Source organism: Macaca fascicularis, chromosome 11 (genome assembly GCF_037993035.2).
Source record: "Macaca fascicularis isolate 582-1 chromosome 11, T2T-MFA8v1.1".
Taxonomy (NCBI): Eukaryota; Metazoa; Chordata; class Mammalia; order Primates; family Cercopithecidae; genus Macaca; species Macaca fascicularis.
In genome coordinates this window covers 11,224,617-11,244,290 of record NC_088385.1, presented here as the reverse complement: position 1 = coordinate 11,244,290, position 19,674 = coordinate 11,224,617, and the positions used below count along the sequence as shown (strand labels likewise).

General features: G+C 39.0%; 1 protein-coding gene and 1 long non-coding RNA gene across 4 annotated transcripts in view; one reads left to right on the top strand and one right to left on the bottom strand.

The window, feature by feature from the left end:
* Positions 1 to 4,368: 4,368 nt before the first annotated feature.
* Positions 4,369 to 18,014, top strand: LOC102140360 (C-type lectin domain family 2 member H-like). Of its 3 annotated transcripts, none has more exons than XM_065523715.2 (4): positions 4,369 to 4,431; positions 4,568 to 4,680; positions 15,615 to 15,740; positions 17,797 to 17,964. In XM_065523715.2, exons 1-4 carry the CDS (start codon positions 4,415 to 4,417, stop codon positions 17,844 to 17,846), a joined length of 306 nt encoding a protein of 101 aa, XP_065379787.1. In that variant the 5' UTR covers positions 4,369 to 4,414; the 3' UTR covers positions 17,847 to 17,964. The 3 variants fall into 3 exon arrangements, 2 of the variants coding, with proteins under 2 accessions (XP_065379787.1, XP_065379786.1); XM_065523714.2 differs by having other exon boundaries at positions 4,369 to 4,467; XR_012419972.1 differs by lacking the exon at positions 4,568 to 4,680 and having other exon boundaries at positions 4,369 to 4,467; positions 17,797 to 18,014.
* LOC123567452 (uncharacterized) overlaps positions 11,365 to 19,674 on the bottom strand; it is a 59,198-nt gene continuing 50,888 nt past the window's right edge. The window contains exons 2-3 of the long non-coding RNA XR_006690388.3: positions 13,335 to 13,450; positions 11,365 to 11,614 (exon numbers count right to left, since the gene is read on the bottom strand). This is a non-coding gene — a long non-coding RNA (uncharacterized lncRNA). The remainder of the gene's footprint in view (positions 11,615 to 13,334; positions 13,451 to 19,674) is intronic.

Sequence of the window (19,674 nt, the reverse complement as noted above, 5' to 3'; positions counted from 1 at the left end):
GAAAATTTTCAGCCTGATGATGTGATGAGAAAAAAAAAAACCAAAAAGACATTTTCTGTTTCTCCATCGTGCAGGAGATAGGTGGAATACCTCCTAGCATTCCATACCACTGTATGATTACTATGGTTAAAAATAATATGTAATATAGTTTCAAAAAGCTAGGAAGAAGATATTAAATGTTTCCAACATAAAGAAATGATAAATGTTTGAGATGATAGATATGCTAATTACCCTAATAGAATTATTGTACATCATATGTATCAAAATATCACTACATACTTTATGAATATGTAGTTACTATTTATCAATTAAGAAACAAAAGGAAAAAGAAGAAAAAATAAAACTGTAACTAATCCCAAGTTTAAGTATGAAATTGGATTTCCTATATTAAATGCCTACACCCACACTGTGAATGAATTTTATTTATATTAATATGTAAGGTTGTAATGTGACAAATGAGCTTATGAGGTTGCATTTATGACAATATTCTATTCACTGAAGAGAAAGAGTACCTCAGGTATTTCTATTTACCATTAAAACTAGAACTGATTTCAAAGATCTATATTCAAGAGAACAGAGAAAGAAATTTTAAGATAATTCCTGCAAGTTGAGGTTATTTGTTTCTAAATCTTACCCAAAATAATGCAAATGATGCCTTGTTTTCAAATTTTATTTTCACAAATCATCAATAACTATTTCCAACAAGTTATCCTGCAAATTTCATAATTATTCGTTATTATTTTACAAGCAGGTAATATGGGAATTTCAGATGTTTATGCACAGTTGGACTGTAGTTGACAAAATAACATTAAGATAACAAATTTTTAAATGCTGTACAATTTCTCATGACTCATACACACTCATGTCACAAGTGACCCACCACTGAGTCTGATGGTACCACACTTGTCTATTTCCTGTCCAACAAGGTGGATTCCCCAACTTGGTTATTAAGGAAATGTCAAGTTGCTATATGAGTGTTTAAATGCTTACTCTCAATGTCTGTGATATGGTTTGGCTGTATCCCCACCCACATCTCATCTTGAATTCTCACATGCTGTGGGAGGGACCCAGTGAAAGGTAATTGCATCATGGGGGCAGGTCTTTCCTGTGCTATTCTTGTGATAGTAAGTCTCATGAGGTTTGATGTTTACTATAAGGGGAAATTTTCCTGCACAAGCTCTCTCTGCTTGCTGCCATCCATGTAAGACGTGACTTGCTCCTCCTTGCCTTCTGCCATGATTGTGAGGCTTCCCCAGCCACATAGAACTGTAAGTCCAATTAAACCCCTTTATTTGTAAATTGCCCAGTCTTGGGTATGTCTTTATCAGCAGCATGAAAACAGACTAATAAAGTCTGTGTTTACCTCACTATTGACTCGTAACACATAGTTCATGAACTGCCACTGATCCATGATACACACTTTGAGTAATACCACTCTAAGGTAAAATAAGAGATAGATGTATTGTAACTGCTATGATTGAGGAGAGAGAGACCCTCTCATATTGTTTTATAGTCAGTACCAGTTTTAAGAAAAAAACAAGAAAGTAAAACCAAAGACAGGCAGCCGGGTGCCAGGCCCAAAACCAGGCCTGGGCCTGCCTGGCCTAAACCCAGTAGTTAAAAATCAACTCATAACCTAGAAACCAATATTATTCATAGATTCCAGGCATTGTATAGAGGAACACTGTGAAACTCCCTGCCCTGTTCTGTTTCCCTCTGACCACCGGTGCATGCAGCCCCTGTCACGTACCCCCTGCTTGCTGAAATCAATCACGACATTTTCACGTGAAATCTTTAGTGTTGTGAGCCCTCAAAAGGGACAGAAATTGTGCACTTGGTGAGCTCGGATTTTAAGGCAGTAGCTTGCGGATGCTCCCAGCTGAATAAAGCCCTTCCTTCTACAACTCGGTGTCTGAGAGGTTTTGTCTGCGGCTCGTCCTGCTACATGACGATGATGTTAGCAGAGGAACTGGGGATGTTACTATAGGCAGATCTAGAAAATCCAATAAAGGTTTTCTCATTTCAATTTTAAAAACTACATTTTTTACTGGTAGGTCCTTTTATTAACATGTCACCATCTAGCACTTCACATAATATATGACTCTTCACACAAATGTTTGCCATTTGTTTATTTAACTAGGTAATAATAAGGAGGAAAGATATGAGTAAGCATTTCTAACTGCAACAAACTTTTGCAAGTAATCGTTGTATTCAAAAGCCAAATAACTTACATTCTATGTGTGTGTCCTAAAAGAATTCTGGCTGTGTACTTATTTACATAACCTTTATTTATTGTCCTTTATATACAAAGGACAATAATGTGCAAGGTAGAACATTTCCTTTCTTCTGAGGACAGGGGAATTCTGAATGCAATTCCAGAAATTAACAGTCTTGTGCTTATGTATTAACTTTTTTTCATATATAATAGACATGAGCTTACATTTCATTTACTGTGATGATACGTATGAGAAACCTAGTCAAATTTAAGGCCCTGCAATCAGATCCTTTGATGCCTGTCTTTTAGAGTTTGAAAAAATAAAGAAAAAAAAATTTAAACCACCACGATGCACTCAAACTCACTCATTTTTCACAGACACTTTTCTTTATAAGGGTTACATTAGGATAGTTATAGCTATATAGTATTATTTTTATTATCTGTATGCATACATAGCAAAATATTTGTTACACAGCAACAAACTTAGATATTAACATCATATCTCCTTTTCCATACTTCCTCCGAGAGAGTTAAAAGGTGGAAGGACTTATTAAGGCACTACTTCTGAAATGTGATTGAGGCTGTTTCATTATCATGTAAGAAAATTCTAATCTTAATGTATCCTGTGGTGTAGAATATACACACACACACATATATATATATATATCAACAAATTATAAGTTAAATTGAAGGATGATTATAGGTTTCTATGTTACAGCTAAAAACAATCATAACACTGACAAAAAGTCATCTGCTTTTTAAAAATAATTAATACATATCATTTTAGAATAGTTTTAGGGTTGTGGAAAAATTGAGTGGCAAGTGTAGAATTCTCATTTATCACTTCTTCCTCCTGCACAATTTCCCTTATTAGTAACATCACCCATTAGTGTTGTGCCATTTGCCTTGATGAACAAATATTGATAATTATAAGTAAGTCCATCGTTTAGGGTTCCTTCTTTCTGTTGTACATTCTGTGGGTTTGACAAACGTATGAGATATATCTGAAGCAGCCTCGTTATCTGGGGTAAATACCAAGACCTTAGTCTCATGGCTCAAGGAGATCAAGGTCTCGGACACACACAGACAGAGTGAGTTTGGAGCAGGAGTTTAACAGGCAAAAGGAAAGAACAGGTTTCTGTTACAGAGAGGGATCGTAAGCAGATTGCCAAGTTGTAGTAAAAATGTCAGAGATTATAAATGGGCTCGTGAGGCGGGCGGGGAGGGAAGCTGGTGAGGAGGGGGCTTGTGAGGAGGGGATGTCTTGTCTTATCTTCCTAGGGCCCCAGGGTTTAGTTGGGAACAGGTGTGTTCTCTGTACAGAGCAGAATTTTTTATCATCTCTTATCTCATTCCGTGAGCACATAGGCCAACTCTCAGTCTGTTTCTTTGTCCTGCTTATCTGGTAGGAAAAGTTTCTGTGTCGATTCCCATACATCTTCTTGCAGCCCTAGGCATCTTGGTGCGCCTGAACAGAAAGGAATGTGCTTATTAAGGCCCACTGTTTTACTGGGGCCTGTGGTATAAGTGTGAAGCTTGGTGATTACCCAGGAGACTCCCCGCTGTCCACCTCAGTCCTTCTGTGTCCCAGCTGTCTTTTCTGTGTTTTACTGTCTGCTCTTTCAGGTCTCTTGTTATTAGAAAAAAAGTGATTTCTTTGAACTGCATGAGGTTAGAAAGGGAGCTACTTTTGAGCTGCTTTTTGTTAAAAGGAAAGTTTTCTACCGGGGATTTGCCTTACCCTGTCTACCCAAATAATTTGTTTCTGCCTCCTATAACATATCCACCATTTCACATAGGGTAGTTTCACTGCCTAAAAAGCCCCTGTGGCCCACGATGGGAATAGGCCCTGGGTCCAGGCCTCCGTTGGGTTCCCCCTAATTCCGGGGACAAGGGGATCCTCAAGACAGGGTAAGGGGTACACCAGACCCGGCCAGGCACTCCTAGCTGAAGGAGGGTCGCGTCCCTGCCAGAGGTGGAAAGAAAGTCCAGGAATCCCCTTCCTGTCTTTCTGGTTTGTCTCTGGGCTTCCTGCTCGGGTCACAAGCGCCACAACAGCGGGCGGCTGCGGTGAAACTGAAGGCGGAGGATCCAGCCCCAAGCAAATCTCCCGCCGGCGCGGGGGAGGTGGGGCCGGTGCTGGGCGCAGCCTCGCTTCCCGCCCACCCGGGGCTGCGGCGGGGACGCTTTCTCTGGAGGATGTGCGGAAACTTGAGGTTTGGAGCCCGTTGGACCGGAAAGGGGCTGCGTAGGTGGGTGCAGTGTGGGCGCGAGAGAGCCTAGAAACCTATGTAGGTGCGAATCCCGCAGCCCCAGTACTCCTCCCTCGGTGCTTCCCCGCCTTTTCTGCAGAGCCCCGCCCTGGAGTGAAGGAGGAGCCTTCTCCTGGAGCTCCGAAAAAAGCGGAAGGCGGCGGCTTCGCTTCGATTTACCCAGTGTGACCCCTCCAGGGCCTTCTCAGATGGGTGAGCATCCGCTCTGACCAGGCCATGAAAAGAAAAATCTGTCCGATGCCTCCCCACATGTCACAGGACTCTGACTTGCCTTTGTCGTCAGAGTTTGCAGAACTTTGGGGGACCTGAGAGGGGAGTGCCCCCTGGATGGGCCACGGCTGTCTGTGGCTTAAGGACTTTTGGAAAGGCGGAGAGAGGGAAACAGGGCGTCCTAGTGGCCTGCTTCAGGGCCACCCACAGGCCCTCCCCCAACCTGTCTCTGATCCGACTTGTTTTTCCAGGCTAGGTTGGAAACTTGTGGATGCTGTGACCTCAACAAGACTTGACATTTTATTTGGAAGATAGGCATCTATTTGCAACTGTCCTGAACCCCTATTTTCCTCCCACCTTTCTTGGGGAAACTTGTTTTTTAAGGAGGGGTGCCACTGTTTTTGTAACATGTTGCTCCTAGCTCTTAGCATTCCTGGTACTGTTGTAACCGTCCAATGGGTTCCCTTTGCTTGCTAGATAGAGCCGATTTATCAAGACAGGGGGATTACAGTGGAGAAAGAGAAATTAACGCAGAGCCGACTGTGCCGGACGGGAATTTTGTTATTACTCAAATCGGTCTTTTCAAATCTGTCTCCCGGAGCAGTGCATTCCAACATTCTTTAGATGTTACAAATGTACCTTTTGGCTAAGTTACATTCTTGCTAAGTTACGATTCTTATGAACTAAGCCCAAATGTTACATTCTTACTAACTAAGCCAAATGTTATATTCTAAAGAATGTTTACAAAACTGAAACTAAATATTTATTACCTGGTACAGTTGTGAAACTTGTTTTTTAAAATGCATCCTGTGGTTAAGTTTTACAGATCCTGAAACTGAGTACAATTTGACCAGTAATAATGCTTTATTTCTTTCTTTTTTTTTATACTTTAAGTTCTAGGGTACATGTGCACAACATGCAGGTTTGTTACATATGTATACATGTGCCATGTTGGTGTGCTGCACCCATTAACTTGTCATTTACATTAGGTATATCTCCTAATGCTATCCGTCCCCCTCCCCTTCCCCACAATAGGCCCCAGTGTGTGATGTTCCCCTTCCTGTGTCCAAGTGATCTCATTGTTCAATTCCCACCTATGAGTGAGAACATGAGGTATTTGGTTTTCTGTTCTTGCGATAGTTTGCTGAGAATGATGGTTTCCAGCTTCATTCATGTCCCTACAAAGGACATGAACTCATCCTTTTTTATGGCTGCATAGTATTCCATGGTGTATATGTGCCACATTTTCTTAATCCAGTCTGTCACTGATGGACATTTGGGTTGCTTCCAAGTCTTTGCTATTGTGAATAGTGCCACAATAAACATACATGTGCATGTGTCTTCATAGCAGCATGATTTATAATCCTTTGGGTATATACCGAGTAATGGGATCACAGGGTCAAATGGTATTTCTAGTGCTAGATGCTTAAGGAATCGCCACACTGTCTTCCACAATGGTTAAACTAGTTTACAGTCCCACCAACAGTGTAAAAGCGTTCCTATTTCCCCACATCTTCTCCAGCACCTATTGTTTCCTGACTTTTTAATGATCACCATTCTAACTGGTGTGAGATGGTATCTCATTGTGGTTTTGATTTGCATTTCTCTGATGGCCAGTGATGATGAGCATTTTTTCATGTGTCTGTTGGCTGTGTAAATGTCTTATTTTGAGAAGTGTCCGTTCATATCCTTTGCCCACTTTTTGGTGGGGTTGTTTTTGTTTCTTTTGTTGTTGTTGTTCTTGTTTTTGTAAATTTGTTTGAGTTCTTTGTAGGTTCTGGATATTAGCCCTTTGTTGGATGAGTAGTTTGCAAAAATTTTCTCCCATTCTGTAGATTGCCTGTTCACTCTGGTGGTAGTTTCTTTTGCTGTGCAGAAGCTCTTTAGTTTAATTAGATCCCATTTGTCAATTTTGACTTTTGGTGCCATTGCTTTTGGTGTTTTAGACATGAAATCCTTGCCCATGCCTATGTCCTGAATGGTATTACCTAGGTTTTCTTCTAGGGTTTTTATGGTTTTAGGTCTAACATTTAAGTCTCTAATCCATCTTGAATTAATTTTCATATAAGAAGTAAGGAAAGGATCCAGTTTCAGCTTTCTACTTATGGCTACCCAATTTTCCCAGCACCATCTATTAAATAGGGAATCCTTTCCCCCATTTCTTCTTTTTGTCAGGTTTGTCAAAGATCAGATGGCTGTATATGTGTGGTATTATTTCTGAGGGCTCTGTTCTGTTCCATTGGTCTATATCTCTGTTTTGGTACCAGTACCATGCTGTTTTGGTTACTGTAGCCTTTTAGTATAGTTTGAAGTCAGGTAGCGTGATGCCTCCAGCTTTGTTCTTTTGGCTTTGGATTGTCTTGGCAATACGGGCTCTTTTTTAGTTCCATATGAACTTTAAAGCAGTTTTTTCCAATTCTGTGAAGAAAGTCATTGGTAGCTTGATGGGGATGGCATTGAATCTATAAATTACCTTGGACAGTATGGCCATTTTCATGATATTGATTCTTCCTATCCATGAGCATGATGTATTGTTCCATTTGTTTCCATCCTTTTTTATTTCGTTGAGCAGTGGTTTACATTTCTCCTTGAATAGGTCCTTCACATCCCTTGTAAGTTGGATTCCTAGGTATCTGATACTCTTTGAAGCAATTGGGAGTTCATTCATGATTTGGCTCTCTGTTTGTCTGTTATTGGTGTATAGGAATGCTTGTGATTTTTGCACATTGATTTTGTATCCTGAGACTTTGCTGAAGTTTCTTATCAGCTTAAGGAGATTTTGAGCTGAGATGATGGGGTTTTCTAAATATATAATCATGTCATCTGCAAACAGGGACAATTTGACTTCTTCTTTTCCTAACTGAATACCCTTTATTTCTTTCTCTTGCCTGATTGCCCTGGCCAGAACTTCCAACACTATGTTGAATAGGAGTGGTGAGAGAGGGCATCCCTGTCTTTTACCAGTTTTCAAAAGGAATGTTTCCAGGTTTTGCCCTTTCAGTATGATATTGACTGTTGGTTTGTCATAAATAGCTCTCATTATTTTGAGATATGTTCCATCAATACCGAATTTATTGAGAGTTTTTAGCATGAAGAGCTGTTGAATTTTGTGAAAGGCCTTTTCTGCATCTATTGAGATAATCATGTGGTTTTTGTCTTTGGTTCTGTTTATATGCTGGATTACATTTATTGATTTGCATATGTTGAAGCAGCCTTGCATCCCAGGGATGAAGCCCACCTGATCATGGTGGATAAGCTTTTTGATGTGCTGCTGGATTCCATTTGCCAGTATTTTATTGAGGATTTTTGCGTTGATGTTCATCAGGGATATTGGTCTGAAATTCTCTTTTTCTGTTGTGTCTCTGCCAGGCTTTGGTATCAGGATGATGTTGGCTTCATAAAATGAGTTAGGGAGGATTCCCTCCTTTTCTATTGATAGGAGTAGTTTCAGAAGGAATGGTACCAGCTCCTCCTTGTACCTCTGGTAGAATTCAACTGTGAATGTGTCTGGTCCTGGACTTTTTTTGGTTGGTAGGCTATTAATTATTGCCTCAATTTCAGAGCCTGCTATTGGTCTATTCAGGGATTCAACTTCTTCCTGGTTTAGTCTTGGGAGAGTATATGTGTCCAGGAATTTATCTATTTCTTCTAGGTTTTCTAGTTTATTTGTGTAGAGGTATTTATGGTATTCTCTGATGGTTGTTTGTATTTCTGTGGGGTCAGTGATGATATCCCCTTTATCATTTTTTATTGCATCTATTTGATTCTTCTCTCTTTTCTTCTTTATTAGTTTTGCTAGTGGTCTATCAATTTTGTTGATCTTTTCAAAAAAACCAGCTCCTGAATTCATTGATTTTTTTGGAGGGTTTTTTGTGTCTCTATCTCTTTCAGTTCTGCTCTGATCTTAGTTGTTTCTTGCCTTCTGTTAGCTTTTGAATGTGTTTGCTCTTGCTTCTCTAGTTCTTTTAACTGTGATGTTAGGGTGTCAATTTTAGATCTTTCCTACTTTCTCTTGTGGGCTATAAAGTTCCCTCTACACACTGCTTTAAATGTGTCCCAGAGATTCTGGTATGTTGTATCTTTGTTCTCATCGGTTTCAAAGAACATCTTTATTTCTACCTTCATTTCGTGATGTATCCAGTAGTCATTCAGGAGCAGGTTGTTCAGTTTCCATGTAGTTGAGTGGTTTTGATTGAGTTTCTTAGTCCTGATTTCTAGTTTGATTGCACTGTGGTCTGAGAGACAGTTTGCTATAATTTCTGTTCTTTTACATTTGCTGAGGAGTGCTTTATTTCCAACTATGTGGTCAGTTTTGGAATAAGTGTGATGTGATGCTGAGAAGAATGTATATTCTGTTGATTTGGGGTGGAGTGTTCTGTAGATGTCTATTAGGTCCACTTGGTGCAGAGTTGAGTTCAATTCCTGGATATCTTTATTAACTTTCTGTCTTGTTGATCTGTCTAATGTTGACAGTGGGGTGTTAAAGTCTCACATTATTATTGTATGAAAGTCTAAGTCTCTTTGTAAGTCTCTAAGGACTTGCTTTATGAATCTGGGTGCTCCTGTATTGGGTGCATATATATTTAAGATAGTTAGCTCTTCCTGTTGAATTGATCCCTTTACCATTATGTAATGGCCTTCTTTGTCTCTTTTGATCTTTGATGGTTTAAAGTCTGTTTTATCAGAGACTAGGATTGCCACCCCTGCTTTTTTTTTTGTTCTCCATTTGCTTGGTAGATCTTCCTCCATCCCTTTATTTTGAGCCTATATGTGTCTCTACATGTGAGGTGGGTCTCCTGAATACAGCAAACTGATGTGTCTTAACTCTTTATCCAATTTGCCAATCTGTGTCTTTTAATGGGACCATTTAGTCCATTTACATTTAAGGTTAATATTATTATGTGTGAACTTGATCCTGTCATTATGATATTAGCTGGTTATTTTGCTCGTTAGTTGATGCAGATTCTTCTTAGCATCGATGGTCTTTACATTTTGGCATGTTTTTGCAATGACTGGTACCGTTTGTTCCTTTCCATGTTTAGTGCTTCCTTCAGGATCTCTTGTAGGGCAGGCCTGGTGGTGACAAAATCTCTAAGCATTTGCTTGTCTGTAAAGAATTTTATTTCTCCTTCACTTATGAAACTTAGTTTGGCTGGATATGAAATTCTGGGTTGAAAATTCTTTTATTTAAGAATGTTGAATATTGGCCCCCACTCTCTTCTGGCTTGTAGAGTTTCTGCTGAGAGATTTGCTGTTAGTCTGATGGGCTTCCCTTTGTGGGTAACCAGACCTTTCTTTCTGGCTACCCTTAACATTTTTTTCCTTCATTTCAACTTTGGTGAATCTGACAATTATGTGTCTTGGAGTTGCTCTTCTCGAGGAGTATCTTTGTGGCGTTCTCTGTATTTCCTGAATTTGAATGTTGGTCTGCCTTGCTAGGTTGGGGAAGTTCTCCTGGATAATATCCTGCAGAGTGTTTTCCAACTTGGTTCCATTCTCCCCATTACTTTCAGGCACACCAATCAGACATAGATTTTGTCTTTTCACATAATCCCTTATTTCTTGGAGGCTTTGTTCATTTCTTTTTACTCTTTTTTCTCTAAACTTTTCTTCTTGCTGCATTTCATTCATTTGATCTTCAATCACTGATACTCTTTCTTCCAGTTGATCGAGTCAGTTACTGAAACTTTTGCATTTGTCACATAGTTTTCGTGTCATGGTTTTCATCTCTATTAGTTCGTTTATGGACTTCTCTGCATTGTTTATTCTAGTTATCCATTCTTCCATTCTTTTTTCAAGGTTTTTAGTTTCTTTGCACTGGGTACGTAGTTCCTCCTTTAGCTCTGAGAAGTTTGATCGACTGAAGCTTTCTTCTCTCAGCTCATCAAAGTCATTATCCATCCAGCTTTGTTCTGTTGCTGGCGATGAGCTGCATTCCTTTAGAGGGGGAGATGCACTCTGATTTTTTGAATTTCCAGCTTTTCTGCACTATTTTTTCCCCATCTTTGTGGTTTTATCTGCCTTTGGTCTTTGATGATGGTGACATACTGATAGGGTTTTGGTGTGGGTGTCCTTTCTGTTTGTTAGTTTTCCTTCTAACAGTCAGGACCCACAGCTGCAGGTCTGTTGGAGTTTGCTTGAGGTCCACTCCAGCCCCTGTTTGCCTGGGTATCAGCAGCAGAGGCTGCAGAAGACAGAATATTGCTGATCAGCAAGTGTTGCTGTCTGATTCTTGCTCTGAAAGCTTCATCTCAGAGGTGTACCCAGCCGTGTGAGGTGTGAGGTGTGAGGTGTCAGTCTGCACCTCAGCTGAAAATGCAGAAATCACCCATCTTCTGTGTCACTCACACTGAGAGCTGGAGGCTGGAGCTATTCCTATTCGGCCATCCAATAATGCTTTATTTCTTTGTTCTTCTGAGAGATAATTCCTAATGTTGTTTTTCCAACTAGAAGTCTGAAGAGTATTGTGTTCAGTGTGTACTTTAAGAGTGATATGAATCTGCAGGAGTCAGGACACACTATTAGAAAGGTAGAAGAGAAGTAAGTGAGCAAGAGAGGGAAATGGAACAAGATGCATGTGGGAATATTGCTGTAGGACCTTTCCTTATTTCAGCTAAAAATGGGATTCTTTGTCCCACAGCCATGAAAATTCAGGCTCACAGATACTTTAAAGAGTGTATGAAGCAGAGTTTTATTGGGTGAAAAATGGGAAAAAGGGGGGAAACAGTTACTTTGGCAAGGCCAGAGTCCTTCCGCTGGAGTGCTTCCCACCTGGCCGTTTGGATCCCAGGTTCCACACATAAAAAAGAGGGGCCAGACTCAGGCTTCTCCCTGCTGCGAACCTTGTGAACTTCCCAAGGCTCCACCTCAGTGGGCAGGCTAGTTGGAGTTTCTCCAGGGACCCCTTCATGCCTGGCTGTCTCAGTATTAGCAGGAGGAACCAGAGATATAAAAAAGAAGAAGAGAAAGCAGGGACATTTAGAAGATGATTAAGAGAGGCAAATGGGAGATTTGGGGGAAATTTTAAGGGTTGAGTTACACATTACCCTAGTAACAACGAAAAAGAATTATGGAAGTCTTAGTATTCTGAACCTGTAAGACAATTTTGCATTAGTGTAGAACCAGAAAGAATAAAGGCTGATATTTTTATATGAGCCAAAATATCCGAACAATATTTACTGCTTAAGATCATCCAATCTTACCCATCTTTTCCACTGTCTAGAACTGAAGCTGAAGCTCCCTGTTATTCTTGTAGATGTATATTAAATGAACGAAAGTTGGCAGGGACTTTTAAAGTATTACAATTTATATTCAGTAAAATTCACTCTTTTGGTGTAGATTTCTACAGTAAACATATATATTCATGTAACTGCCGTAAAAGTCAAGATATAGAACCATACCCGCCCACTCCAAATTCCCTCATGTCCCTTTGTAGAATGTCTCTTCCTCTGCCCCTAGCCCTTGGCAACCACTGATCTCTTTTCTGTTCTTACACTTTTGCTTTTCCAGAATGTCACATCAATGAAATCCTGCAGCTGGCAACTGTAGAATCTGACTTCATTCACTTAACAATAATACATTTTCAAGTCATCTGTATTATAGTATGTATCATTTGTCAAAGAAAAACAAGATAGGGAGAAACTTTATTCAAAAGGACTGTTGCAATAGGAATAACACTGATTTCAAAAATATGTTAGTGGGCTGGCGCCGTGGCTCACGCCTGTAATCCCAGCAATTTGGGAGGCCGAGGTGGGTGGATCACGAGGTCAGGAGATTGAGACCATTCTGGCTAACATGGTGAAACCCCGTCTCTACTAAACAAAATACAAAAAATTAGCCGGGCATGGTGGTGGGCATCTGTGGTCCCAGGTACTCAGGAGGCTGAGGCAGGAGAATGGCGTGAACCCGGGAGGTGGAAGCTTGCAGTGAACTGAGATCATGTCTCTGCACTCCAGCATGGGCTACAGAGACTCTGTAAACAAAACAAAGCGAAACCAAAAAAACCCCCCAAAAAAACCAAAAAACAGCAACAACAACAAAAAACTTAGTGGTGTAGGAGAGAGCAAGGGGCAAAGTGGAGGCGTTTCAACAGGAAATGGTGCAATGTGGGCAGGTTAAGGCAGGATGTTTTTTGCAAGTCTGTGCTTTGGGGCCTTTAGGAAAACTTGCAGGCAAACACATGTAGGGCTTGTGAGGAGGAGAAAAACCAGACAAAAGTTTGGCCAGCTAACACACAGTAAGAAATTGACAATTGTGAATGTATGATCAAGTTTTTTCTTTTATTAGGGATGAGGAATAGTGGTTCACCTCTTCAGCAGCTGAAGCATATTGGAGCTGTTGCTAGTTTTTTGTGATAATGAATAAAACTGGTGTAAAATATTCCTTTCAGGTTTTTGAGTAAACACAAGTTTTCACTTCCCTTGTTTAAATACCTAGGGATAGGATGGCTAGGGCATGTGGGGAATTTACATTTACCATAACAAACTGCTTAACCGTTTTCCAAAATGCCCATAATATTTTGCATTTCCAGTGATGCTGCATGAAAATTCCAGTTGCATCCTGTCCATTCTCGCACTGCTATAAAGAAAGTGCCTGAGACTGAGTAATTTGTAAGAAAGGAGGTTTAATTGGCTCACCATTCCACAGGCTGGCCAGGAAGCATGATTCTGGCATCTGCTTAGCTTCTGGGGATGCCTCAGGAAACTTACACTTCATGGCAGAAGGCAAAGGGGGAGTCCATACTTCGCTTGGTCTGAGCAGGAGGAAGAGAGGAAGTGAGGGAGGGCACCACACAGTTTTCAACAACCAGATCTCACGAGGACTCACTCATCGCGACACAGTACCAAGGGGGAAATCTGCCCCTATGACCCAGTCACCTCCCACCACACCCCACCTGCAACACTGGAGATTACAATTCAACATAAGATTTGGGTGGGGACACAGATGCAAACCATATCACATCCCTTCCTCACCAGCAGTTGGTTGTTCCTTTTTTTCTTTTGTTTTCTTTGCCACTCTAATAACCATGTAGTAGTCACTCATTATGGTTTTAATTTGTATCTCTCAAATGGCTGGTTATTTCAAGCATGTTTTTATGCACTTATTTGCTATTCATATACCCTCTTTAATCAAGTATATCTCCAAATCGTTGACCCACTTTTTAATCTAGTTTTCATTTTCTTATTGTTGAGTTTTGAGTTCTTAATATATTCTAGATACAAGTTGCTTTTTAGAAAGCTGTTTTTTCTGCCTTTGCTTGTCTTTTTATTCCCTTTTCAGGGTTTTTTTTTTTTTTCTAGCAGACAATTTTAATTACGTTAAAGTTCAATTTATCAAGTTTTAAAATATTGATAATGCTTTTGGTGTTGTATCTAAGAAATTTTTGCCTGATTCAAGCTCACAAAAATTTTATTTTCCTCTTTCCTTCTAATAGTTTTAGTGTTTGAGGCTTCATATATGAGTCTAAGATTTATTCTGAGCTCATTTTCTTATAAGGTATTAGGTGTGAGTTGAGTTTCACTATTTTGCATTAAGACACTCAATTTTTCCAGCACTATGAGTTCAGAAAATATTACCCCTTACCTGCCTGATTACTTTCCACTTCTGTCAAATGTCAATTGACCATACATGTTTAGATTTGTTTCTGAAATTTTTTTCTGTTCCATTGATTTATATGTTTGTTCTTTTATCAAGATCATACTGTCTTTGTTTCTGTTACTTTGTAAATTATGAAAGCAGGTTCCCTGATTTCCAAATTTGGCCATTTTTTTTTCCTTCAAAATTGTTCAGCTGTTCTAGTTCTTTGATTTTTCTTATAATTTTAAAATTACCCGGCTTATTTCTACAAAAAATTCATACTGCAGTGTTTATCAGGATTGCACTGAATCTCTAAACCTGTTTGGGTATAATTGACATCCAGCAATATTGCATATTCCAGTCTATGAATATCTTATATCTCTCTGTTGATTCAAGTCTTTGATTTCTTTGTCACTTTGGTTTCCAGCTTCCATCATACTGATCCTAAACATATTTTGATAGATTTATTTGATATCTTTTGTGTTATTATAAATGGCAGTTTTTATATTTAAATTTCCACTTCATAATTATGAATATATGGAAATATAAGTGTTTTTTATATATGAACATAGCTAATCCTGTAGCTTTGCCAAATTCATTTATTCTCATAGCCATTTGGTAGATTCCTTAGAATTTTACATGCAGACAACTATGTTGTCTGCGAATAGCAATGCCTTTATTTCTTTCCAATCTGCATGACATTTATTTCTTTTTTCTTGCCTTTTTGCCCCTAATGGGACATCCAATAAAATGTTAAATTGGATTGGTGAGAGAGATCAGACATCCTTGCCTTGTTCCATGTCACTGGGGGAAAGCATTTATTCTTTCATCCTTAAGTTTGATGCTAGCTGTAGTTTTTCTGTAGATGCCCTTTATCAGGTTGAAGAAGGTTCTTCAATTTCTGATTTGTTGAGTCTTACTATCGTGGATGAATATTAAGTTTTTCACATCCTCTTGCAGCATTTATTCAGATGCTCGTATGTTGTCCCTTGTCTCATTCTGTCAATATGGTGAATTACATTGATTTATTTTCTGCTTCCCCTGTTGCTTCTAACCAGCTGCTTTACTATGGGGCTATATCTGGATTGTGTATGTTTCTTTTTCATCACAATTTCTACTCTTTTTCCAATAACTGGAAGATTCCCTGGGCATGGGAGGAATTCAGTTTTTAGCTCTAGCCCTCTTTGGGCCATTATTCTAATTTATGAACCAAGCCCTTTTGTGAAAGGAGTTGGCAGTAGGAGAATTGAAGTACATCTGATCTTAGTGTTGATTCTATGATGAAATTTTTCTCCCTAGGATATTCCTGAGATTGAGATTCTGATATTTGTATTTTACAGATAAAACTCTGCAAAGAAAATGTCTAGCACTTATGTCTGCAGTAACTCCTGCCAAGGTTTACTGTTGCTTGTTCATCATTGCAGTCCTCACTACAAGTGTGATTGTACTTTCTATTGTTTTGTCAGGTAAGTTACTTGTTCTCCAAACTGTACAATATTCTTCATATGTTTTTGTTGTCAATAAATATTTATTAAGCTCCATTATGTGCTTGTCACTGTGTGAAATGCTTGAATTACATCAACAAACAAAACACACACAAAAGAATTCCTACTCTTCAGAACTTATATTCCAGCAGAAAAACACAAGTAAAAATAAATAAGGGTGGAGGTACAATGGGTTGCAATAGACTGACAAAACCAAGCTTTCTTGGGAAGATGACATTTCAGCAACCTTTTGAAAGAGGTGGAGGAACCTATTCCAGACAGAGAACAAGTAGACCAAAAGCCTGAAGGAGGACTCTTCCTGGCTTATTTGAGGAAGAGGAAGGAGGCTGCTGTAGGTAAAGCAGAGTGAAGATGGAGAAGAAGAGTGGTACCATGGGGCATCAGGAACAGAGGAACCTTGAGAGTCCGTTAAAGACTTTGGCTTTTACCTTCAGTGCAATAGGGAGACTAGATGAGGGGAGTTGTATGAGAGGAATGTCATGATGTGACTTTCATTGTAGAATAATCATTTGATTGCTATATTGAGACTAGGTAGGGGAGGGTGGTCAGATTCTGGATATTTTGAAAGCTGAGCCAACAGTATTTTATATCAAATTGGATAAAAAGTCTTAGAAAGAGAAATGTCTAAGGTAAGCCTGTCTTTTCTTTTGAGCCTTGGCAAGAATGCATTTGCCATCCATTGATATGAGAAAGGCTATAGGTATAGGAATTCCACTTACGGAACTATTTCCTGACAAGTTCCTCTCAGAATTGTCATTTTTATTAAAAATAAAGTAAGATCTCTACTTGAAATGTTTTCAGGCAAATCATCTGGCCTTAAGAGCTGGTATCTTCTACTGAAGCAGATTGAGAATGCACGAAAGTACAGAGAACTGTATACATAAAATCATCTCGTGTATACAGAGGTAATAGGTCCTCAGCATTGCTTTGTCAAGAGGAAGAAGGGCTAATATGAGGGAGAATATGGAAAAATCATCTGTATGACCTGTGAAAGTACAGTACTATGGAAGTCGATGCTACAGAAATTGATTTCCTTGAAACCGTTAGGGTCAGTGTAAATTTCAGAAAGTCAAGAGTGCAGATATCCAGCTGGAAACCACTGGACTGATGATTGCTGTGCTTAGGATAAGGCACTTTGTGATGAGTTAGGAAAACAGCAATCAGATATGTACACCTCAAAACTGACCTCAGGAAAGTAAGCAGAAACAATAGATAAAAGGGGTGAAAACATTTATTTATTATGTTTCATTGTGATTGTCTCACTTTTAGCAAGAAAGGAAAAGCGAGTGGTAGAGTCACCTAAATACGCTGCTTGGCCAAAAAGCTGGGTTAGATTTAGGAGTAAATGTTTTTATTTTTCTGAAGACATAAGAAATTGGATATTGAATCAAACATTCTGTGTCTCATTAGAAGCCAGCCTTGCTCAGTTTGCAACTATGGAGGAACTGGTAAGACATATTTTTGGATCATGTTTTCTGTCAAATACTTAGCCCCCTGAGGCAGGTCGGCTACATAGGGTTAAAGCTAATATACTAGGAAGAATCCCATTCCAGGGGCATGAGATGTGTTTTTATGTCTAACATTCGTTGAGGGTGTGTTCTCTGCCTGGAACCCTGTGAGACATTTTAGATGTATTTCCTCATGTAATTCTCACGGTGAACCTCTAAGATGAGATGTATTGTTCTCATTCTATTAAGATGTAAGGTAATTATATAATTTGTCATCTAGATTAAGATATATAGGGTATTAAAAGTGATCATTAATACATTGGTGGAATGACAAGCATAAACTGGGAATTTCCCAATGAAACTGGGATATATGCTCACTTTAAATAAAGTAATTTAGGATCAGAGACATTAAATGACTTAAACTGAGAATTGGGAATTAGTCTCACTCCAGAGTTTATGCTGCTTAATTACACCATGCTGCCAGTCAAAAAGAGAAGGGATAGGGAAGAGAGACTCCAGAGTAACATGAAATAAAGGGATGCACAGTGTTACTTTCTGTTTTATTATAGAATTTCCTGAAAAGATACAAAGCCCCTTCCAACCATTGGATTGGCCTTAGAAGAGAATCATCCCATCACATTTGGAGATGGATGGACAACACGGAATATAATAACACGCATGTTTTGAGACTTCTCATCTTTCTGCTGTGTTTATATATGGTTATGTGTGTGAGTTGTGTTTATGAGATAAGAAATGTAGTATGATGGAAAACTTACTGCAATATGAGGTAAGAAGTCTAAACTCTTTTTATGCTCTTCCATTTATTAGCTGTGTCTTTGGGAAAGCTCTACCTAACTTTGATTTCAGTTGAAATCTTTAACATGACAGTGACATTTGACACAATTTCACGCTTTCATCCACTGATTTAAAACTGCTGAAATCCCTGCTTACAGCTGATGTACAACAAAGGTTCTACAATCATAGGAAGCCACTGAGGAGCTGATATCCACAAGGCTGTTAAGCCCACTCTTCCAGCTGTTGCATCCATTTACAATAGGAAAGCATCCAGGGAACTCATGGGAATCTGTCTCTCCTAAAATCTTATCACCAGAAGGAAACTAGTAACAGTTCCTTGGACTGTGAACATTTCAAAGGGGTATTTTGAATATAATCATTACATTACAGCAGATAAAATGTAGGAACCCAGTCATATCCATTAATCAACGCTAAGCCCTTTCAGGAATTTACTAGTGTTTTTTTTGTTTGTTTTTTTTGTTTGTTTTGTTTTGTTTTGTTTTGTTTTTAATTTTCACACATTTATAAAACAATTTGGGAGGAGACTGGAAATCATCTTGATGGAAGACCACCAATGGCAGCAGTTCATTTGGGTGCAGCAGCAAGCATCAGTTAAATACCTATCAACATATCTGGGCTTGGTGTGGATAAATGATAAGCTTGCGATTTTCAAGCAAGGACCTTGAGGACATAAAGGACGCTAAATACAGAAATGGTTTATATTACTATGAAGCAATATTAATGACAGACTTTTGCTTTTCTCTTATCCACATTAAAATATGGAGGGGGTACAGAAGATGATAGGCGAGGAACAAATGCAGGTGTCTCACTTATAAATATGTAATATTTTTGTGTTTGGATTTAGGCTTGCTATCAGAGGAGGTGGAGAATGTGCCTTCCTGAATGACAATGGAGTCAGAATCTTTATAGACAGAAAACGGATTTGTAGCAAGCCAAACAGTTATGTCTGCAGTTGCCAGTTATGTCCCCACTGGGATCCTACCTAGTAGAGCGTTGAGAAGAGGGCCACCATCCTCCAGAATCCAGAATGGTAGATTCATCAGCAGCTTCCACCATGCCCCTAGAAAAACTGCAAGGAACAGACCTGCACATGTATCCCCTAAATCTAAAATAAAAGTTGGAAAAAATGCAACTTTGATGTTAAGATGCACTGATACAAAATTTAAATTTTGGTCTCCTACATTAAAACAATATGAGTCTCTTAAAATATTGATTTGTTCTTAGTAAGATTACAAGAGGCTTTGATTTTTAATTCTGCAATGTTTCCTTAACAGCCATTCTCTGAATTACAGACTAATTCCTATTTCTGCCACATTCCTTCCTCAGAACTGTCCAGTCCTGGTTTGGGGTTTATCTTAAAGGTCTAGAAAGGCAACATTTTACTTCAGCGTAACTTGATTCTGTATTGTTGTTTTTTCTTAATGTGTCAAAATTGTTTTGTTACCAGGACTTCCTATGTTGTTACTAAACAAGTAACAACATATAATTTGATAAATGCAATAATTTGATAAATAATCCTTTGTGAACAAATATGGAAGCATTTACTTTTTCTCTCTACTTGATTCCTGCAAGTAGGAATATTCCCCTGATCAAGGCAACTGGCCTAGAAAACAAAGATTCTGTGTTTTACC